We start from the raw sequence: 24635 nt of genomic DNA, 5'->3' as shown, positions 1-24635 counted from the left end.
GATAACCCATGGGGTATGGGAATGTGTTAAAATCACTGAGAGGAAAACAAAATGCTGCTTCCTAGAAGAAAACACTCTGAGAAATTTAGGTGTAAGACTCTCATATGAGAATATTATTCTGAAACTGATACCATTTCCTCTAGGGATTTTTTAAGGAGTCTCAAGATTTTGCTGAAACATCTTCAATGTATAATACTAAGCCTTCCCCTTCAGATTTTTCAGCAAGCGCTTTAGCTTCTTTTTCCTTGGGGAAGCATTTCACAGGATTGCACTCTCCTTGGATGCACAGGGATGGGCAACAACAAAAAGCTACAACAACAAGCTACATCCTCTACAGGAGCCTCACAGGATGCTGTTCAATTGATCACAATAAAATTAGTGTCATTGATTCAGAAAAGTTAAAAGCATCAGTCTACCTACCTATCCATCAGGCTGTAATCATTACTGTAAGCTGGCATTGCTGCAGGAAATTAAAGACCATAAGAAACAGCTTTGTTTTAAGTAACATAGATTGGGAATGCCAGAGAGTTGTAGCTACAGGCATAATTACAAAATGCTCTGCCTCAAGAGTTTAATCTAGGCAAGCCAAGTAACCTGCTGATCCAGACTGCAGTGGCCAATAGGATTGCGCAACAAAAGAAGATTTGTAAAACAACCATGTGCTGGATTGTAACTTTCAAACCCTGAAAATATGGGGAGAGTTGTCCACATGTTACCAGGAGCTAGCATCAAACAGCTGCTAATGACAGCTACAACATCTGTAAAGTAAAAGCTGTGCTGTCATTTGGTTTAGGTTGCAAAGGCACACCTGGCTTCCTACATCAAATTGCTTATGAAAAAAGCAATAATGGGAAATAAAGCGCATGCCACAGACAACCCAAAATTAAAAAAAAACAAACAAACAAAACCCAGACATGTTGTGGCAAGGGATCCTCAGTGCTCCTGCTTAGGTGTCATCTTAAGCCCAAGAACTTATAAATCAAGCTGAAATGTTTATAGCTGACATCTTTGACACATAGCTAATTCCAGAGGAATGGAAACCACCTTGATGCACACAGTAGGGTTTCAAAGCCCAGCAGTAAGAGCTAGAAGGACAGACAGTGCCATGGCCTCCAAGGCTTGCTGATGGAGTCTTAGCCTGCACCTTCATGCTAAAGTCCTTAGGACACAAAATAAAGGCTTAGATCTCTTACAAGTCACAGCTCTGTTTGTTTTTCTCTGCACTTTCCATGTTTTCATACTTCCCTTGGCTTTGAAGGAGGAGATCAGCAGCCAGACAGGGAGTGCATACTGTGCAGTGGGGCTGGAGGGGGCAAAAATCCTTAGACTAACATTTGCTCCTACCTGACCATTCTGAAAGAGGGGAATATCTTTAAAATGTATGCAGTAAGGGCAACTGGGCATGTAGGAGAAAAGGGGCCAAACCCCAGCCATCAGCGGGTGCTCAGTCTGCCTGAAAGTCACAGGTTCACAGGTCACTCTCGTTCCCCTGCTCTTTCTCATTTTGTTATATTAAAAAGTAGTCATGGTCACAGGGTCTCCCTTAAAATTCCCTATTAATTACCATCTAAGAGCCAGCACCTGACTCACAGAGCTTGCTTCATATTCAAAGGTCTGAGTAGAAGCCCCCAGGCAGCTCTCACTCCAGGCCACCGAAGAAGGGTCAGAGAGAATTTGAAGGGCATTTTTTAAAGCAAGGGGTGCCAATGGTCTGAAAGGAAGGAAGTACAAGCAAAGCTGACCAAATGCTGCAAGTAAGGGATGAGGTGGGGGAGGGAGAAGAATACCTCAGAATAAAGAGCAACAGACCAGGAACCAAAACCGGAGGAGAAAGCAGGCTTGCTCACAGGCTCAGAGCACCCACTGACCTGTGCATGCCGCTGACTTGAATCCAGGACGAAGTTTCAACCTCCCCCACTGGTTACTTGCTCAGGCAGATGGAAAAACACTGGCTTAGCCTGAGACATCAGATTCCTCCATGCATGCATGCAAGCAGCAAGAGGAAGAACTCTCTGCTGCAATGTGGCTTTTAGATTTCACACTGCAGCAAGGTAAGCAAACTCTCATTTCTTCTCAGTCCAGTGGCCAGACACCGTATTTTTTTATGATGTTAAGCATAATGGTAGATTACTGCTTAATGAAGACTGTAGCCCCTAATAACTCAGCTTCTCTCATGTGGCTGATGAGCTTATTACAGCTTTGACTAAGAGGTAATATTGCCTATCCTTAAGAACTGAGTGGATTTGGATTTAATCCCTACTGCTGCTACAGAGACATGATCTTCCAAATACAAAACTGATCCCTAGGAGTGAGGACTCTTATTGTTGCCCCTAAGCCTGTATAATACCTAAAGTTATGTCCATGTCCCCTGCAGCATCTTTCAGGTGACATACTTGCTTCATGTTTTTTTTTCATAATCAAATGAGAGGCTTTCTCACCATGAGCAAATCCTCCTCATTCTCCTGTCACTGTAACCAACACAAAGGAGATGGAAAAGTTTATGTGATTTACACCAGATTCTAGTTAAATTCATTTAACATATGCTGTGGAGCTTAAAGGTCAGTAATAAATTCATTAATATCACTTACTAATCTGGGGTGTAATTACATTATTTTAAACAACACACTTAATTCTTTCCAAAATACCCTCCCTTTGGTGACATTTGAAGAAGTCACATTTGGAAAATGTATCCCCTTCCTCATTCCACTATCCTTTCCCACCCATCAGCCAGCTGTACCCCATCAGACTGAATTTGGAGAGTGTTTTGAACACACCAGTCCCACTAAGCACATGCCAAAGCTCCCAGTATCCCATTCCCTGTGACGGACCCATTCATGCAGTAAGTTAAACACATGTTGCCAGACCACAATTGCCTGAAAGAGTTGGCTAGAGCAGGGATCACCTGCAACTGGCTGTATCTTCTGCCCTTACCCATTCCTGTCACTCCCCAGGAGTATATATGTACAAATAAGACACTAACAGCACCATCCACAGACTGCACCTCTGAAATACAAACCCTTCCAGCTGAGAGCACTCTTCTCACCCTACTTGTCCAGTATCCAACACAGCATGGCCTGAATCTAAGGTCTTCTTATTAAAAAAAAAAGAATTATGATAATAATAATATTAATATTAATGATAATAATAGTAATACTGCTACAGATTTAAGTTCAGGCAACTCAGAGCTGCAGCGGTCCTAATTGCTAGCAGCAGAATAAAATAATCAACTGTGTGAATTATTCTCTGGTGCAGTTCCCCAGTTTCCAGCACAGCTGTGGTTCTGCTACTGGGCACATTTGCTTTTAGTCAGGGGACTAAGAGCTGTGGGAGAGCATGCTGTTTGACATGTTTGTCTGGCAGACATGCACATTGTTCCAGCATCTTCCCCTGCCAAGAGCTGGGCAAGAGCTGAAGCACTGGGCTGTATAAAGTAACATTGGTGGAAGCATCTGATAGCGATGCTGCTCCTAAATACAGTGCATGTTTCTTCTCTACCCTTGAGAGGTGTGATAAGCCTTTGCAACGGACTTTAAATCACCGTGTGGAGCTTGCATAAAGGCAAAGGAATGTTACTATAGCATAGAGACCAAAGTGCTGCATCGCTGTACATGCTTTAATGAGTACACTAGCAGTACAGTGGCATGGGGAAACTACGATAAAAACATTGCTTTTGGTACTCATGGTGACTACGGAAACAGGCATCTGGTGCAACTTTATGTGTTGGTATTAACCGCCTTAGTAAAATGCCACAACACAACCGGAAACAAAGTTTTATCCTGATGATACTTCAGAAAAAGTTATTACTCAAACACTTTGAAGAGCACTACACCACATGGTCATTCCTTCACCTCTTATATGCAGTAAGGTAAGTGACAGCAGAATTTACCAGACCATATAGAATATTGCCCTACAATGTATATTATTTTAATGTACCCTGCTAAGAAAAATCAAGGTCATAGTGAGGATAAAGGTAGCTAAAGTTTCTATAGCAACAGTTACTAGGATGCAGTTGCTAAAGGTGCTTTCTTGTTGCATCCTGAAGTAGCTTTACTGGCTGCTTTTCCTTCCTGTTCACTAGTCTTTTTGGTAATATCAGTACAGACATGATGCAAATGTGCTTTCATTGTCAGTATGATCTCGTAGACTATTCCTGCCCATGAGCTGAATATTCATCACATATCATGTGAAAGGGGAAAAAAAAAATTAAGCAGTGCAACCTTGAGATCCAAAGGAGACACAATTGACTTAAAACACACACAGTTTTCTGAAAAGCCAGCTCCTTGTTGTAGTTGCAAGCAAAACAGTGAAAAGAACAAAGATAAGTTTCTCTTTTTTTTTTGTCTGCTTGTTTACTCTGTACATTGATAGCATCTTGTCTGTTTCTCTTTCTCCTAATGGACAAATTTCCTTGCTGTTTCTATTGCTCTTCCAAACCTTCAGGCAGAAGAGGAAGTAAAAAATGGCAGTCTAAGCACAGCAGAAAAATGTCCCTGAGAAATTACAACAGGATAAAAGTGAAAATGCTTTATAGCTGAAATGTATCTTCCTTTCCCATGGACAGATAATTCCAAGCTGCTGCAGCCCCTGTAAGTCTTTACCCCATGGGGAAGCACAGGACTCTCCAGTAAGTACTGGTCATCTCATGAAAATCAGTGGTTAATAATCCAGAGAAGGAGCAAGCTGTAATTGCATGGGCAGCATGAAGCAGGTTGGTGCAGCCTGACATGAAATGGCTCCCTCAGCCCACACACTGAGAGACAGGCTCTGACAACAAGAGCTGGGCGATGACTGGTAGAGGCACTGCTGATGTGCTCTAGCAGGATGCCTCATTGGATCTGCAGATGGGATGGGACCGCATCTCCTCCTGAGAGCGGTGCCTTTGGAGGTTCCCTTGCTTCTTGCCTGGTGTTGACCATGTACCATTGCCCAGCACACCCTGAAGCATTGCATCCAATGCCTTCCCTTTGGCACTGTCACCACGAATACTCATCTATGGAGACATGTTAATTTTGCTCCTAAGGGCCACTTTCACATAGTAGGGTAAATGCCTTCACAAGGTCCATGATGATCAGTTACGGGTGGTGTATGGTGCTGCTTGTTGTCACCTGCTGTTCCACAGCCCTTGCAAAGCATGGTCCACTTGATGCTAAGACTGTATTTCACAAAGACTGAAACATCATTGAGCTTCTGCTCTAAACTAAGATCTTCCAAATATCTGATGAGTGTACAAGATCTTTACTGGACCTTTCTCAGGGCTAAAACAAGGTGTTCAAAATTGGAAAAGCTATACACTGGGAATTAAACTGAAAAGCAGATTTGTAGAATTTGTAAACCCTTTGAAAATTAGACTACCTGAGCTTTCTCCATTTATTTTAATCAAATCAAATAAGATGAAATTGCAAAGAGAACCAATCTGGATAAATCCCAGTGCAGCCACATTCAAAAGAACAACAAAATCTAACCCTGACATACATCTAGAAACATAAGTAATTCCCCAAATGCACTTTTTTGTTGTTGTTGTTAAAAGAGCCTTGCTGTTAGCACTGCTTCCAGTGTCTGACCAATCTGTGATACACAGAGCAGAGGATTTTTCCATTAATGTAGTGCTCAGAATGTGCTTGTTGAGAAACACCGAGCATACGTCACTAGTGTTCACTTTAAGCCAAAGAACATCTTTGATCACAATCATTTGATTTTCTATCTTCTCCAAACATTACGTCTTATTTCTATTGGACTCTTTGTTCCTTGTAAATGCAAAGCAAATTCTTGCAGTACATCAAGGGAGAAAAAGCAGTTGGATAACTAACATGGAAAACAGCAAAAGTTCTATTTGATTAAATGAGGAAAAATCAAATTCCAGATATCTTGAAGTTTCTAAGGCATCACACAGGAAATCCAACAGACAGGTTAGTCCTTGTGCAACTAATATACCATCTCCTGACATTTCTAACATGTGTCTGCAGCATGATTTTTATAGTAGCTTCTTGAGGTTCCTGGAGAATACCTAAAAACATAGATAAATGGATTTTTTTCCAACTGCCAGGTAAAGTACTAGAGACAGATTTGCTGCTGAGTGACATGCATCTGGTCAGATCCCTTCTGAACTAGAATCAATATTAGCTAGATCCATTACCTCCGGCTTTATTGGCAGTTTGGGTGCTTGCTCAAAAACCAGTCCCTCCTAGTAATGCAATAAAGCCCCCACCTTGGAGATAATTAGGTTGTCTGTGATATAGTACCCACTGGTGGTCATTTCCCTGCTGATTTTGGCTTGCTACTCCAGCTCAGGTTGCAGTCTCCATTACTACACACTCTTATATTAGACCATTTGAGTCTCGTCACCTAATAATTGCCATAGTAGATTTCTTTAGATTTTATTTTAATAATTTTTACTCTTCTACAGTAACCAGCTAAACCTCAGTGCATCATCAACACGCTTTTAAAAATGCACTAAAATGGGTTTTTCAATTACCTTGAGATTTAATATCCTGGCCACAACACAGATATCACTCACTCTAACAAGGAGTCCCTCCACTGAGGGAGGGATGAGATGACACTGCCCTTCCCAGCATTTCCTTTGGGTCCTCAATGGACCCCAGAGGCTAAAAAATTCAAGCTCCAAACTGGGAGCAGAGGTGAGTTCCACAAATGCTGTGAGCACTCAGACATAGCCTTGCCAGCTGTTTTTCCCTGCCTCACCTGCCTGATGCCTTGATGAGATACCAATTTAAGCATCCTCACTTGTCACTAATTTCATTACTAATAGACAGGGGAACCGCAATCTGATGCATCCATTCACTCTTCACTCACTTCCCTGGATCCTATGGTGCAACCTGTCCCAAAAGATCCCACACGTTCAGATTTTGTGCTTTGCTATTGAATGCACTTGCTCTTGACTTTGACCATTAAAGGATAAGAGAAAACAATTCCATTCTGTCAGATACATCAGCCTGTAAATAATGGCCTCCCTATTCTAACAGGTGGGAATACATGACTTTGCAAATCCCCTGAAGCCTTAGGATCATCGTCTTAAGTATCTTCATGCTTTTAAACAACAGGAAAGGAAGACTAGCAGGAACTCGGTGCAATGTTTAACAGATAAGAAAACAATTGCTAGTCCAGAGCTAAAAAACAGCGCAAGTTGGAATATTTAGTCTCTCTTTTTAGGCATTTAAAACCAAACCTCACCCGGTGGTATTAAAGGTTTAACTAAAACAGCAAGAGGCTGAATAAAAAAACTGATGTATAGAGGGGAAAGTGGGTTTCCTTTAATGGCACAAACACTGATAGTTTTGATGTATCTATCAAAACAAGCATGAGGGCTCTAGGTGTGGGTGTGACATTTTCCTCTTCTTATACATGAAAGCTGTAAGTTCTCCCCTGGTTGCTTCAGGCCGTGACTCTCTCATGGGCATAGTGCCTCCATTGGAGGTTTTATACAGTCATGGATTTTTGTTGACATATTTCAATTTATTGACTTTTTAGGGAAGGAAATAAGGGTGCTTTTGCTAAATGCCTTGCTGGAACTCAATCCTTAAATCCATACAGGCTACCAATATATAGATAATCAATCGATATCAGATTGGTATGTAACTTCCCATCACTTGGACAATTCCAAAACAGTAGTCCCTAAACTATGCCTCACAAACTATCCATAATCTAATCAACCTTTTCAACATTGCTTATGATTTTAGCAGCCTGTCCCCACCACAGTTAGGTCACAGAGAACAACGAATAATATTTTATGATTTGCAAAATACATTTGCTGTGTAGAACATTTTTTTTCTCAGTATTACTGCTTATTGGCTAGTAAAGGTTGAAGTCCACCAGCATAGGTAGATTGCCAAACCCTGGGATCCCTGGGAAACATCCCAATAGTCTTGGAGTCCAGCCTGAGCCTAGATAAATGCTATTATTACAATCAACAAAGCACTTAATTAATGAATGCTGACATTGTACCTTCCGTGGAACAAAGAAAGAGGAAAACATGGCCCTTTGCCCAAGGAGTTTACAGTCTAAATTAGACTGGCAATACAGATCAGATACACAAAATATGCAGAGGGAAGGCTGACACTTCAGCTTTCCCTTTGTCTTATGTAAATACAGATCTAGACAGTGGCGGCAGAAAGTAAAGTGTCTGTCTCCAGGACCCCATAGCTTTTCTCACCCTCCTGTCCAAAAGAAAATTTGTTTTTGTCTTCCCTTCACCTTCCTGTTGTCTCCTGGCGCACACATGCCTCTTTTCACATGAAGTTATTCCTAATTTAAACTCTGTTTTTTTCAGCCTTCCACATTTAGTTCTACCAACAGAGAACCTCTCCCTCCAGAAGCAGATCATCTCACCTGCTCCTCTCACTTGACCTAGGTCATCCACCTCCTTGGTTCACATACTGTCATATATTTAGATCAAAAGCTCATCTATCCCATCACTCTAAGGTCTTTTCTTCTTTTTTCTACAACTCCTATCAGCCTATAGTCCTTGCACAGCTTATGAGCCCACCTCTATCCATCCCATCTGAACTCTTCCATTTTCATCAAGATCATGAGAACCTGTCAAATAAAACCTCACTCTTGGACAATGTGCTTAGACCCTGAGGACTGGATGCAGAAGGAAATATTAGCATCTACAAATAGTAGGGATATCAATAAAGTCCTTCATGCAGAAGGAGTTAGTATACCACAGGAACTATTCTGGTTCCCTTCACTGTCTATTCTATGAGAAAATGAAATACACAGAGCCTATAAAAATACCATGTACAAATGCAGATCACAACTCAAAACTGAGTACCTTCCCACCTCCAAAGCATGCTATTCTGGGGACTCAGAGTTGTTGATTTGTTTATCTTCCTTTGCCAAAAGCCCAGAATTCATTGTCAGTCTAAATCCCTCCAGCTGTTCTGTTTCCACCCCCGTTTCATTTCCTTTAAAATACTCTTCACTAAGCCTAAGTGTTACTTAGTCCTTACTATTTCTTTTTCATACTGAGAAATTTAAACATACTGAAAAAGAAGTGTAATAAAGCCCCTAAAAATTTTAGACATGGATAAGTGACACACAAATTTCTATTCCCTGCAGTTTAGAAAATTGTATCACCATGCACAATATTGTAATTATCTTCTCTCCTATTATGATTGACACAAGGAAGTGGAAATATCTACTTCATGCTAGTGAAAGTGGACAGAACTGAAAGAAAATGTAGGAAAAAACTCCCCCAACAAACTAACAACAGAACAATGCAACAAAAATAAACCAGAAATAAAGATATTTTTAAAGTACTTACCCAGCATCAGTGCTATTGCCGCACAGTAACACATCTTCTGTACCATTTTTTATGAAATAGTTCACTGCAACAGAGATAGAGAAATAGCTTTTAATAAGTACATTCTGGGAATGAACACATTTAAAAATATCATACATCAACCAGCATATTCAATTGTAACAGTAACGGAGAGATGAATGGCATGCTTTTGCTTTGTTTTGCTAATTTTAATTTCTACAATTTGTAAAGACAAATATATTTTTTCAACTCTCTTTACTTGCTGTTTCTATTCCAAATCTGACAGGTTTACTAAAGTGGCATCAGGGCTGTGGGCAATGCTTGTTAAGATACATGGTCCATGTCCCTGGCTGTTCGAGAACATTGTTACTGAATTCAGTATAGCACTATGTACTGAAAGCAAACCATAAGCTTGCCTGTGAGTTTCAGACTCTGTACTGTTAAGACATGTATGAATTGAAATTTGTGGTAGAAATTCCTGACTCATAGCTTAAAATTGTTACCAGCTATAGGTCAAATGCAATAATGCTAACGAAGCAGCCCACTCCCCCAGTCTGGTGGATTCTCCTCAGCATAGAAAACGCACAGTATAAAGCAAAAGAAACCGAAAAAAAGCACCCTGTTAAATATCAAACAAACTAGGAAGTATTCATAAAGACAAATATTTACCAACATAGTCATCTATAATGGCAATGGAGGGAGAGAGAAGACAGACACTTCTCCAGGGAAGCTCAGAAGAGTAAGCTAAATTTAAGTGCTCTGGATCATTCCCTGGTTGACTATCAATGAGGCTTAAGGAAATTAACACCACTTAAGTCTAATGAGAGCCTTCGTGTACAAACTCTCTTCCCTCCCCAGTTAACAATGCCTAACATTCAGAGAAACAGAACAGGAGGCCAACTTCTCAAATGGGAAAACTAAAATCAGTTTTCCAGAGAGAGTCTGAAGAGAAGGAGATGCTCTAAGGAGCACCTCTAAAACCTGCATAGCAGCATGGAAGAATGGGTAAAAGCATTGATCTAGAAACCTAATACATGAAAAACGGAGACCAGCTGCTGACTGATGGCAGGTAGATAATCAGGTGTGAATTGCTGCAGCAGAGAGGACATGACCCCCTGTTGATATAAGGCATGACGGTGGCAGCACTATGCAGCATGTGTTTGTGAGCAGAGGGACCTCTGCAGATGATGACCAGAAGAGGTTCTCCATTCTAGGCTAACCCTCTGCTGTGAAATGTTTTAAAAAAAATCAAGAGTGACAGCTTATCCAGGCAGGCTATGCAAAGAATGCTCAATGGCTCAAGCCACCGAACAGATGTGCTGTGGCTTTCTCAATAAGCTGCAAGCAGTGGAAAAGCCCTACCCTGCTGCATGCCAAAAGGGAATTACTGTCCATGAGCTTGTGGTTATGACGGCACGTGATGGTGTTCACAAGTTACCAGAGCATATATCCTGCTCAGACTGTATGCTTTTCCACTTTGTCTTACATGTGTGCTTTCTATGGAAACATCTTGACTGATGGCAACACCCAGGTGTTCAATATGGTTAAAGATCTGTGATTAATGACCAAAGAAGGAGGAAGGATGCCATGTCTTCAATTTCCCTTCACCCTCCACTTCTGCTGGTGAAAGACTTCTGCTTTTCCCAAGACAGATAATATCATATTTGTGATACACAGTGTTAGTGACACAAACCCATCAGACCACTTTGTTTAAGGGTTGACTGAAGCTCTGGAGCACAGTGATGGTTTAAGACCGAACTAACACCTCCTGCACAGTCAAATCAGAAGACAAGAAGAGAGTCAGTGTACAGAAATAAGCAGGAAAAGTAGATTCTGTGTACAAAGAAATTTAAAATAACAAGGACAGATAACATTCTGTGGTCTGCTGTGGTCTGAAACCTTTTTATATCTAAGACAAGTGATATGGTAGGTGCCAGAATGCAATGAAGTGCATGCTGAGGAACTAGTGCTTAGATGCTGCTGGGAGGGGGCATCTTAACCAGAGTCTGCAACTGCACAACAGAGCATCACAGCTACGGTGCCAAACCTCAGGCCAAGGAAAAGACAGTCTGGTGATTCCCTGCTGATAAATGAAAGACAGATTACAGTATTGCACCCAGAGAGACAAATCGTTGCAGTATCAAAAATGCACACAACAATCAATTTGTCATTCAAAGAAAGTTGGTCTGGATTTCAATCAAGCATGCCAGGCGATCAGAGGTCTTTAAGAAGCAGTCCTTACTCTTGCTTTTAAGAGCAAACCGCCTTAGTATCGTATTACCCCATGCCCTCAGCTTTCCATCAGTCAACTCTGACAAGGCCATAAAATTTCTTTTTAATTTACCAGCTTTACTGAAATGTTGATGTCACAGCACAGTTATAGCATATACAATGCCTTTTAGGAACTTTTCTACTGGGATTTCCAGATTAAGAAAACTACTTGATCATACTAAAAGAAATAAAAAGCAATGGTCAGAATAACTCCAACTTCATATCAGTTTCTGATCAGTCACATTATTTACTCCATTGCTGCCCAATAAACTCATCTATTTTTCAATAATGCAGAACATTTCTTGTCAGTTCTCAGAAGTCAAAAAGTCAATAGAAATATGTTTTCTAATAACCAGATGCTATCTTCTCCAAAACATACACACATTTGTGCCTGAGCCTTATAAATACACACCAAGACCCTGTATCTCCAATTCTCCTGATGTAGTATTACTTGTATTAGGTTGATTCTCTTGCCATTAAAAAGGTGTATGATGAATCCATATGCGGGTGTTGTTTTCCCAAGGGTTATGCTTTAGAGGTGTTTTAGAAGTTCAGTAAAATAATCCTGTAAAGTAAGTTCTCACAAGCAGCTTATAACCTTCTTACAGAGTTTTGTCTGCCTGCAAAGGACAGTGAGATAGTGGGAACTGCTTCAGCCAAAGTGGCTCAAGCACCAATGACAGAAAGATATGGCCCAAACCCACACCCCTTGCTGCGCAGAGGGTATGACAAAGCTTACACTACCATAACATCATTGTAAATAGCACTTGTACCAGTCTGATGGAAAATAGTAGAGGTTTACCTCCATCTACCGTTGATCACATCTTCCTTTGTATTAACACACCTATAACATCAAAAAATAAGCACTCCTCTAATGAATTCCCTTAATTGGTTTCAGGAAGGAGTTAATGGCAAATATTACTCAGCACAGTTGTTATACTTTACATTATTAATTAGTAGGGACACTTCTGATGGTAGTCTTTAGATGTGACACAAAGCCCAGGCAGCAAAAGTCCATGACTATATAGCGGAGTAATGTCTGCTTTTCCCCATCACCAGTGAAAGGACCTTATACTAAAACACAGCCCAGGAAGTAATGTTCACTAATCCATTTCAGTTATGTTTACATTAATCCAGAGTAACTCAATCTCTCCAACAGCTTTACAGCTCCTGGCTTTCCAGGGACACCAAGAAGCTTGGTAGCAGCCCTAACCGCCAGTGTCATTTAACAATTAAATTTGTAACAGCATTCTGAAGATGAAAATCTATCACCCCATTCTTTCCTCATTTAACACCATGAGTTGCTGTGTCTCTTACAAGACCATACCCTGTCTCCTACACTGTTCAAAGCACACAGCATTGACCTTAGTTTTAAGGTTGCTGTATGCAAGTAGTGAGGAAATATACAAATTCCTCTAGAATATTCTTGCAATGTGTTCTTTCTGGTCAATTCCTCAAGATTCTCATAATTCCTGCTGTTTCATTCTACACTTTTTCTGATTTATCAATATCTTTCAGGTTTCTGCATTGGTCCCTCCCATTCCAGGTAATTCTAACAGAGGAAACATTCACAATGGCTCCACCTGTCAAGTTAAAAAACTTGACAGGTGGAGCATCCTAAAAAAAAAAAAAAAAAAATTCTAATTAAAACATTAAAATTATGCTCCAGCTTATACTTTTCACACCTACATCACACCACTGACAAAAAAAGCCAGTGTATAGAGCTGCAGGGTAGAAGGCCTCTTCATTTGTGTGCAAAGGAGAGGAAAACTTTCTCATTCTGAAAAATAAAAAAGGTTAGAGTCAGCTTCAAAACCAGTTGCTGAATCTAGCTTCTGTTTGTCCTTCGAATACCAAAGTGAAATGATATTTTGACTCACAACAAATTCTTTCCAATTTGAAAAAAGCCCTATATCACACTTGCATGAAAAGCAGCATTCAAATATCATTAGTCACTCCACAGAGAAGAGTCCTCTGGCTGACTTTCTAACAAAAACTCCAGAGAGGTGTCTGTTATCTCAGACTATTTATTGCAGCCACACGAACACTTGCTGGTTGGAGACTTTCTCCCTATGCTATGGCTGACACAAAGCACTGACAGCTATCAAACCTCCCGATTCCAAATCTAAAATGCCATTCAGAAAGCCCCATCACCTTACAGTTGTGATACATGACACAGAAACAAAATAGATAACACCCCCTTGTCATCCTTTCACCCACCAGCACAAACACACTGTACCTCTTGGTAATACATAATAATTAAAACAAATCCTTGCTGCACTTGATGTGTGCACACTGTGTCACACACAGTGAAGTCTCTAATAAATGAAATTGAGTTTGAAGATGAAAAACATGCCTCACAAAAGCAATGGAACAGGTTGAATTAAAGGTATTATTAGGGAAGAACGCTTGGGAATATTTGGCACTGCCAGTTAGTTCTTCCCTGCTAAAAGGGGTTGCGAATAATTATAATAATCAGTTACTCTCCTGTTGCTCACCCCATGACAGAGGATCTGGCTGTCCTCTGCTGTCCCCTGGCATTTGCTGCTGCTGGCCCTTCTGCTGGGTTTCACAGGCTCTTGGGTATTCCCTTCTCCTTGCTCCCCATCCTTCCCTCCCTTTTCCACCGGGCGCTTGCTTCTAGCCCAGCTTTCTCCTGCCACCTCACTCATAACCATCTGGAAGGACATTTGCAAAACTTTGATTAAAACCAGATCAGGATGAGTTAATTGTGTGAATGGCTGGTGGGTAGAGGGGGCAGAGAGCAAGAGGCCAACTTTCTTATTGAGAAAATTGGCTGATCCATGACATTAGGGTAAACAGCCAACATTGTGCCCTTGTGGCCAAGAAGGCCAATGGCATCCTGGGGTGTATTAGAAGGGGGGTGGTTAGTAGGTCGAGAGAGGTCCTCCTTCCCCTCTACTCTGCCCTGGTGAGACCGCATCTGGAATATTGTGTCCAGTTCTGGGCCCCTCAGTTCAAGAAGGACAGGGACCTGCTGGAGAGAGTCCAGCGCAGGGCAACTAAGATGATTAAGGGAGTGGAGCATCTCCCTTATGAGGAAAGACTGAGGGAGCTGGGTCTCTATAGTTTAGAGAAGAGGAGACTGAGGGGTGACCTTATTAGTGTATATATAAATATATAAAGGGGGAGTGTCACAAGGATGGAGCCAGGCTCTACTCAGTGGCAAACAATGATAGGACAAGGGGTAATGGGTACAAACTGGAACACAAGAGGTTCCACTTAAACTTGAGAAGAAACTTCTTCTCAGTGAGGGTGCAGAGCACTGGAACAGGCTGCCCAGGGAGGCTGTGGAGTCTCCTTCCCTGGAGACATTCAAAACTCACCTGGACACATTCCTGTGTAACATTATCTAGGTGTTCCTGCTCTGGCAGGGGGACTGGACTAGATGATCTTCTGAGGTCCCTTCCAATCTCTAGCATACTGTGATATTGTGATACTGTGAAACACAGCCCTGAACTCTAGGCATGAGCTATCTTGCAGGAGGTACAGAGGGGATGGGAAGAGGTCATAGGAAACCATACAAGAAGGTGCTAGGAAGGAAGTAGTCTCCATAAACTTAAGTATCTCTGGTAGGCTCCTATCAGTGCTTTTCCCCATGCTCCAGACAAGTCAAAGAAGAAATCTCTCAGTCAGGACTCAGCAGTCACCACAGCACAGAAAATGTGTCCAGTTTTGATAATACAGCTTTTTCTCTCTTTGAGAAAAAGCCACTAAAAAAAAAAAAAAAAAAAAAAATCAATCAAGCCCTCTGCTAGGTGGCTCCTTTGCTAGGAAGAGGATCTGAAAGCCTCAAAGATCCACAGTACCTGCCTTGTGCTGCTTGTATAGGGAAGGAAAAACACATCAGGAGCACTTGGAGCTGTGGACTAGAGGGGAGCAGAGAATTTGGATGCTGTCAGATTCACATGGGGACCATGCCAAGTCCATGAGTATCCCAAGGAAGACGAGACAGGAGACAATGTCTAGCAATAAACATGCATGCTGGCTTTTAAACATCTTCAGATAGCCTCCTTCCATGTCTCGGTGTCTGACCAGTGACACAGACCCATGCTCTTAGGGCTGTAGGCTGCATAGCACGTAACTAAAAGCATATTTGGTACCACTTGTTTAGATGTACACTTCACATGAATAGGCAGCAAAATGCTGAAGTGCACTCTCCAGAAGTTTTGTAGAGGTTCTGTGGAGGTTTTTATATGTTTCACACAAAAGAATTAAAATCAGAAGCTGCCACAAGGGTTGAATACATTTGTGATCACAAACAGATGACAAAAAATAGAAGAAAATACTCCTGCTTGTACTGTGATATAGAAAACAAATGAATTGGATCAAAAACTAAGAGACAGAAGACAAATCTTAAGATGAAAAGTCAATGTACAGTATCTCTGCAGGCTGACAGGGCTGTATGTGCACCACTTTATTACACTTGTAAGTACAAGGGAAAGAGAGGGTAAGCAGAGAGGTGACAAAATCTACTATACACAGTATTTTCCCAGAAAATCAAGTCCAAGGCCAGGACTGAATGAGGAACACTATTTCACTTAAAAAAAAAAAAAAAAAAAAAAAAAGCAAGTGGATAAATGCAAAGGGAAATATTATGTTGCCAGAATGTGAAGTAAAGCAGAGAAGAAAAATTTCACCATCCATAACCTTGTCAAATTTTAAATCCCTGTAGCAGCTCAGGTAAGAGATATGGAGGATTTTAGGGATCCTTAGCCAACATTTTCATATACTATGAGGCTGTGGTAAAAAAGAAAAATAAAAAGTGCAATATTGAGATGCAGGAGGAACAGGATGGGGTATTATACTGGGAGCAACCTATAAACTAGTGGTTTGTCTTACCCAGTTCTGTTTAATATCTTTTTCAATGATCAAGGGGATCAAGTGCAGATGACACCAAGCTGGAAAGGAGTGTTGATCTGCTCGAGGGGAGGAAGGCTCTACAGAGGAATCTGGACAGGCTGGGTCAACTGGTTGTGGCCAATGGTATACGGCTCAACAAGGCAAAGTGCTGGGTCCTGCAACTGGGCCACAATAACTCCATGCAATGCTACAGGCTTGTGGAAGAGCGGCTGGAAAGCTGGTCAGTGGAAAAGAACCTGGGGGTCCTGACTGATGACCGCTGAACATGAGCCAGCTTGTGCCCAGGCAGCCAAGAGGGCCAGCAGCATCCTGGCCCGTATTAGCAATAGTGTGGCTAGCAGGGCCAGGGCAGTGATCATCGCCCTGTTCTCAGCACTGATGAGGCTGCACCTTGCATATTGTGTTCAGTTCTGCGCCCCTCACTGTAAGAAAGACACTGAGGTGCTGGAGTGTGTCCAGAGAAGAGCAATGAAGCTGATTAATGGTCTGGAGCACAAGTCTTACAAGGAGTGTCTTAAGGAACTGGTTGTTTAGCCTGGAGAAAAGGAGGCTCACGGGAGACCTTATTGCTCTCTACAACTCCCTGAAAGGAGGTTGTAACAAGGTGAGTGTTGGTCTCTTCTCCCAGGTAATAAGTACTAGGACAAGAGGAAATGGCCTCAAGCTGCACCAAGGGAGGATATCAGGAAATATTTCTTCATGTAAAGGATTGTCAGACACTGGAACAGGCTGCCCAGGGCTGTGGTGGAGTCCGAATCCCTGGAGGTATTTAAAAGACATGTAGATGTGGTGCTTCAGGACATGGTTTAGTGGTGTCCTTGGTGCTCTTAGATTTACTTAAAGTCTTTCCAACCTAAACAGCTCTATGATTCTATAATCCAGAAGACAGATCACAGCATTGCTTTCAATAGGGTAACTGCTGGACTGAAGGGTACGGAGAAGCGAATAATGAGAATGACTGGGAAATGTTCAATAAGAAGAGCAACTGAAAAAATTGAGATCTTTTATCTTAGAAAACGGGTGACTATCAAAATAAAAATTAGCATGCATTCTAGAAAACGAGAAGAGGGAGCCTTTAGTGCTTCCAGTCACAGAATGGGTTTTGCCCTAAGGAAGTAGAGGGGAGGGATATTTAAAAAAAAAATAAAATAAAAATGTTCAAAGGTAAAGGAAATCTCTTTTACGACACTTGCATTTCAGCTGCTGAAATTACTGCTGCAGGCTGTCCCTGTGGCCAAAACATTCAAGAGAGATTTGTTACTTACATAGATCAGAATATGTAGAGATAACAGTTAATAAAAATTTAGAAAAATATCTATACTTCAGGCTCTACTGATTTCTTCTGGAACATGTGGGGCTGCTCTGTGTCAAAGACAGATGCTACTTAGGTACACCAAGGCCAGATTGAGCCTGGCAATTCCCAGATTTTATCCTCACCTCATTTGGGTGAATTCAGAGTGGATGAAAAATATCAGGAGAAAATATTTCTTTCCTTATTCCTTAAAACCAGTGCAATAAGGGAAAGCAGCAATGCAAGCCATCCTCTGCTGGTGGGCTTACAGCGCATCTGGGCTAAGTGTCCAGATTTAAAAAGCTCTCTCTTGCGTTTACAAGGCATGTTATTGCTGAACTCAGAGCAAGCAGAAGTCAACAGACAGGCTCCAAAGGGCACAGATGAGGTCCTTTCAAATGTACATCACTGTGCAAGTCAAGTGGTATTTTAGTTTGGTAGTTTACAAACAATTTGAAGGTGCAGAAAACCTGAAAATGTTCAGTCTCATCATTCCATATCAGATTTTTTCTCTAGTAGATCTCTCTGTGAGCAGTAATGCAGCGATGAGAGCAAAACAAATGTAACTGGAGGAAAAATACTGCTGTTTCTCAAACTGTTCCAGGATAAGAACTCACTCTTTCACCAGAAGACAAAATAAAAAAAGCCTATTGAATGGTTGGGAAGAGACTGTGTTGGGCACAATAGTACCACTTCTTATGCTTTTATGATTCTTGCACTTCTGCTGTGACTTTCTTCTTCTATTTAGCTTAAAACATTAAAGTGCACGGGTACAATACCCATGTTAATAACACATCAGAGCATTAAGGTTTGAGCATTTATGAAGCTTTTTATCGTAAGATCCACAGCACCCGAACAAAGCCACAATATTTACAATTAACAGTGGAGAAACGTGAATAGATTCCACACTGACAAGCACAGTCTGAAAGCCCAGAGAGATTCTTTGTCTTAATCATTGGTTCAAATACAATCATAAATAATAAAACACCTATTCCAGTCTCAACCTGATTTATTGCTTCCCTCTTTCCTCCCACCTCCATAATTACTCATCACTCACTGTCTTCTATTACCACTTCAGACAACACCTCAAACACTTCAGCTCTCCCCAAACTTGCTGCATTTATTAACTGACTTGAACATCATTATTTTCTATGCAGTTCTCATGCAATTTCAGAATATCTGTTCATACAGTTCCATTTCAGTGGTTCTGAAAGCAAAAATGAAGCAGTTCCTCAGGCAGAGCTAATAATCAGGCGCAGTGCTAATAATCAGGCACAGAGCTTACAGAAGATACATATGTATACACAGACATATATTTCTATATATCCACAGATACATCTCAACATCCACGCCTGCTATTTCAACAGGGCATTACATCTACAGTATCGATGAGGAGGATATGGAAAGGCTTTAGAATTATTTCATTGGTCTGGAACCACTCCTGATGTATCAACTTGGAGCAGTCAGCCTGGCTCTGATAGCATTCACACCATGCTTGAGATCAGCTGCTTCTCACAAGTCTGTGATCCTGTGCCCAAGAAGGCCATGGTTGGGTATCATATCAGTCAGTAAATAACTCCACAACCAAAGGTAATCCGTGCAGAGCGTTCACGTTCCTCAACCTTAGGCATCTCCCTCAGCTGCCTAGTGTAATTAAAGGACAGAAAACAAAGCAGGCTCCTCCAGAGGCCATCTCAGAAAGGTCCGTCTCCAAATCATTCCTGTAGCTTTGTTGTATGTAACTGGAAGCTGGAAAGACTAGGTACCTAAAATAAGAGCCTAAGCTTAACGTATTTTTTACATCTTTTTATACATCTTTCTAAATATAGCACCTGAAACAGGTCTAACTGGAGATGACAAAACAGGTATTACATTTATCTTTATCTGGATGTTTTCATTTTAATTAAAGGGTTTGTGGGGTTTTTTCTTTCGTTTTCCAGACCTTCGTTAACTACACAGTTCGGCGTCAGAAGAACAGAAAAAACACTGCCATGAAATGAATGCCAGAAACTAGCCTAGAATAAAAAATACAAACCCTGAAAAGTCTTGGTTTATGTTATAAAAATAGCAGCTGATTCCTCCCAGTAAAAGGCTAATAAAGCTCAAGCATTTTTTTATTTATTTCAATAGTTTGGACAGGATTATAGAAAGAAAATTACAGGGTTCTATTTTATCTTACAAGATACTGATTTTGAGAAGAAACATATATAGAACATTTTGAAAACAAGACCATTTCACAGTGTCTTATGTAGGTTGTCTAGTTTAAAGGAAAATACTGGGGTTTGAGTCTGTAATTTCATGTGTGATTTTAGAATAATTTTACTATTCTTTCAGGTTTTTTCCTTATGCATTCTGTACTTACATTGAGCCCTGCTTTACAAAAGAACACACTATTTAAACTCAGAAATCTACTTACTACTTACTGGCTAGTCAATAATCCATTTTAGTAATGGAATACATAAATGACATTAAAGATTCTACAGTCATCAGCCATGTGAATCAAATACAGTCAGTCCATCTTTTCTCCCTCTAAGCTAGTGACATATGTGACTTCATGCAGCTTTCAACCCACTGCAACTCACACATTCATAAAGCTTCACTTCATCAAATACATCTTTAATTTAAACACTACAACCTAAGACAGGTTTTCAAGCATGCTATTTGAAGCTGCTTTCCTAGAAATCTTTACAAGTATTGGAGTTAAGCTTGCAGCTTTTCAATCAGCTGGTATTTCTAAACTATTAGCTCTCCTAAAGATAACTGATAGCTCAATAACTTTGATATTGATATATTGATTACATAATTTTTATAATACTGTTGACATAAGTATCACTATTTTCTACATTTTTTTCTCTGTATTTCATTTTTATATATGAGCACTGCTGCATCTACAACTTCAGAATCAAAGGTCTGTCATTATTAATAATTATTAAATAATCCTTCTTGAGCATATTGAATGTAGCCCCTTAGGTAGGAAAAAAGTTACTTACCAGTAGTCATTGTTTTCCCAGATGAATGAACTGTATCTCCATTTTAACTTTGCCATCGGCACTTGACATTGAGAATCTTTTAGCTCAATTCCATGTAATGCCCATCTGTCCCCCATTCCACTCTCCATTCACAGAGGCAAAGAACAGTCCTGTGAAAGAGGCTGGGAGACCTGATAAGGTGCCTCTGCCTTAATATTCCTTTTTCCCACTCCTATGTTTGCAGTGGTAAGCATTGCTCACTGGAGGCAAAACCAGATGGGAATAACTTTCCTGATAAGTCTAGTTCTTAGGATAGGTATGCAAGTTGTGAAGCACTAGAGTAATTTAAATTGGAGGAAAGAACAGAAAAATCCTCCTGTTGATTATGACATAGACATGCCCACCAAAAGACAGGTTTTAGACCTGCATCTCCACTGTGAATTGAGGAGAGGCCAAGCACCTTATTAAGGTGACTCTCTGACCTTATTATGACTGCTGTGCCCAATAACTGCTGAGAGAAGGCACCTGCAGTAGCTTAGAGGAAGTTTCTTTCATAGAATTAAGTTTTCAATGACAACACCTGAACCCTGAGAGCATGGTGGTTATTTCCTCAAAGATCAACCAAAAATCAAGTGTTACCATATAATTGCGGTTAAGCCGATGACAATGCACAAAAATTCATAAACTGACATTTTTTCCCCTAGACAGACGTGAAAAAAAATCCTGCCTGGGGGCTAAAAGTTGCTAAGGAAAGTTGATACAATTTAGACCAGATGACAGGTCAGTTTTGAATAAAAAAGCATAGCTGAAGCTATCCCAGGGCTTCTACAAAACCAGAATGTTTCCTGTGGCAAGTGCCTGTGTCAGACAGTTATCTCTCAATATAAAGGACTGAGAAAGACTGAAACCCAAGTTGTTATCTTTCTTTGTACATTGTGACTAAGCCTCTCCGCTATTTCCTCTGCAGCACCAGGCAATTCTTCACTGTATTACCCTTTTAAGGGGTTTCACTTGCTTTTGTTTCCCCATTCACTGAAAAAAAGGTTCAAAGGTACAAGAGGAGGCTGATGCCATTTCAGAGGCTTCCTGCTGTCCTTTAAAACATTAAAAATTCTCTCAAAGAATCCAAAGCAAACTTTTACTCTTCAAGAATAGCAGAACTGGCATATCACTCTTTTTTGATTCTCTATTTTAGCGTCCAAATGGACAGATCTAGCAGTTCATTTTTCCAATTTTGCTTTTGAATGTTTTTTCACACTTTATTTCTTTACATACCTTATTTTTTCCAATATTATTATGAATCTCTTTAAGTTTCTTTTTTCTGCTTTTTAGATTAGTATCCCTGCTCCAACTAAGTGACTCAGCCACACTGGTTTTGAAATCTCCAGAGGGCTTCTGTAATTGTTTGTGCTCCCTTTGAGTGAACTCTACTTCACAACATGTTGGCCAATTTTCTTCTCTAGTTCTTCAGAATAAACACTGACACTACTCTGTTTCTTAATATATTCCTCTTTTTATCTAATTTGGTCTGCCCACACTTTAATCTAACTCTATGTATTGCTTAATTCCCTGCAGTACTTGAAATTTGTACTCTTATTAAATTGTGGTCAGTACTATTCTGTTAAACAGTCACTTCATTTCACCATAATACTTATGCAAAATGAAATATATAGCACTATTCCATCTAGTTACAAAAGGAGCCAGTCCTTCCATTTCTTATTTGCTTTAGTACAATAGTCAACATTAAATGAAAATCCTACTTAATGTTGTTCTTCCTAGCCTAATAGCTACGCCACCTTCCCCAGCATTTCGAGGAACACTTCATTATTCTTGTTCAGAGGTAAGTACATTTCTCCTATAAACCTACTTTTTTTCTGCATCTTCAGGGGTCTGCTGCACTGACTCACTTCAACTATTTCCATCCTTGTTTTCCATCCACAATAACTGATGGCTGTTTGCCATGATCCACTGTGTCTTTATTTTCAGATATTATGAAAACATTCATTGATGGTATTATTACTTACTATTAGCACTACATGGTCAAACTTTAATTCACTTTAATCCATTATGTCACCAAGTTAATCATCTTTGAGGTAGGTAAATCTTTAGTTATAACAAGTATACTTTCATGACAATATTCACCATTGCTGGATTTACTAAATGGATTTATGGGAACATCTTCTCTCCTCCTTGTATCAGGACCACACAAATAAACTTGCTCATGGTATGCTGGAGCAGCTGTACAATTCCACCCATTTAAAGAAATGCTGCAGTTGGCCCTGACATTAACTGTATTTTTATAGAGACTATGCAGTAGTACTTTACTTCCATTTCCAGAGAGCCAGACTATCTTCACAGCTCCATTTTACCTCTTCACCTTTATTGCTGGTCTTTATACTTCCAGCCATCCCTTTCTGAGCTCTCAGTGCCTCTGAGAGAGGGAGAGCAACACCTCACACAGCTGTCAGTTATCTGTGGATGGAGGAGCCATGAAGTGCCTTACTTCATCATAGGTGCACAGGTATCTACTTGCTCCATGAGCACTCACTCATTTCCAAGCTGGAAGCACACACAGTATGCATGGGAAAACATGTCAGCAGGCTCATCACCAGTCAGCATAGGTCCAGTGTGGTTATTTAGCTCTGGCACAGAGGTCTCTTTCCCCTTTCAGCCGACAAAAGATTCTGATACAGGGACATTGAGAAGACACATAACCTCACACATTCCCAAAATGATTTGGGTTGGAAGGGACCTTGAAGCTCATCCAGTTCCAACACCCTGCTACGGGCAGGGACACTTTCCACTAGACCAGGTTGCTCAAAGCCCCGTCAAACCTGGCCTTGAACACTGCCAGGAATGGGGAAATGACAGCTTGCTTCTATGGGCAACCTGTGGCAGTGTCTCAGCGAAGACTTTCTTCCTTATTTCTTCTATTCTAAATCTGCCATCTTTTAGTTTAAAGAAATGTCATAGTCAAGGTCAGTCTGAGAGACAACCCAGATTCAGCCAGAGCTTTGTGAGCTGCCCTTCCCTAATGCTGCATCAACCACATCATGCGTTAAAGACACCAGTGTTGAGCTTTTCATTCCTGTAATTAAACCTTTCTAACACTACTTCCACAGCTGCTCAGACTGCAGGGAGAGGAATTGAGCAGAAAGGCCAGAAGTCACCAGTGTGGAATGGTGCGACTGTCTTTGGCACAATCTGTGGACCATGTAGCCTGGCTGAAAAGGCGTACAATGCTGAGAAGCCAGCAGAAGTAGGAGTCAAACTTGTGCCAGGCACTAAAGAGAGCCCTGGGTCAAACCAGGCAACTTTCAGGAGTCAGGCACAGGGCTTTTGTAGCTCAGATGGCTGGAGATATAAGACTGTAGGGTTCACAGAGCCAGAGCAGAAGTACCCCGAGACACTATATCACTTCCTTCCAACCAAATTTCCAGTTAATGTGTTGCTAAGTGCTTCATTCTTCTCTTCAAAATAAATAAAATACCAAAGGTCACCGAGCATAAGTTCATACCGATGCACATCAGTCTAGCTGCTTACTTCCTTCAAGAACATAAATGAATTTAGATGCGAGTCCATATCCATTGCAATGTGTGTGGGTCCTCAGGTGACTCAGAGAATTTTGGAGGCGCAACAGCTGACACTAGTTTACATTCTGAAGTTTACTTACATGAAATGCTTATTTCCTTTAAATGTTAATGGATTAGTTCAGTGAACCTATTTCATTGTAATTCAAAGTACAGAAGACTACAGAGTATTAAAAATTGCTTTGGCCTAGAAAACAAGCCTTTTGGTAATAAACATCAGAGCACCAGATACTGCAGGATGGCCCAACCCAAATAACGAGTTAGAGCCCTAATAGCATAAGAGTTCCTTAAAAAAATTCTGGGATTTTTCAGCTTAATAAATACTGAATTGCTCTGCTTCGGTCTTTTATTTT

The 24635-nt window shown here is 40.7% G+C and overlaps 1 protein-coding gene across 4 annotated transcripts in view; it reads right to left on the bottom strand.

Annotated features, from left to right (window-relative positions):
• The window catches only part of LOC130593274 (sodium channel protein type 5 subunit alpha-like), a 215577-nt gene that overhangs the window by 126809 nt on the left and 64133 nt on the right, over positions 1-24635 (bottom strand). For all 4 annotated transcript variants that reach the window (XM_057398302.1, XM_057398303.1, XM_057398304.1 and 1 more), the window contains exon 8: positions 9281-9344. In XM_057398302.1, the coding sequence (XP_057254285.1) occupies positions 9281-9344 (64 nt within the window). The remainder of the gene's footprint in view (positions 1-9280; positions 9345-24635) is intronic.

Source organism: Pezoporus wallicus, unplaced genomic scaffold (assembly GCF_028554395.1).
Source record: "Pezoporus wallicus isolate ANWC-B61680 ecotype Strahan unplaced genomic scaffold, APGP_CSIRO_Pwel_v1 contig_7237, whole genome shotgun sequence".
In the NCBI taxonomy this organism is placed as follows: Eukaryota; Metazoa; Chordata; class Aves; order Psittaciformes; family Psittacidae; genus Pezoporus; species Pezoporus wallicus.
This window is presented reverse-complemented; position numbering and strand designations above follow the sequence as displayed.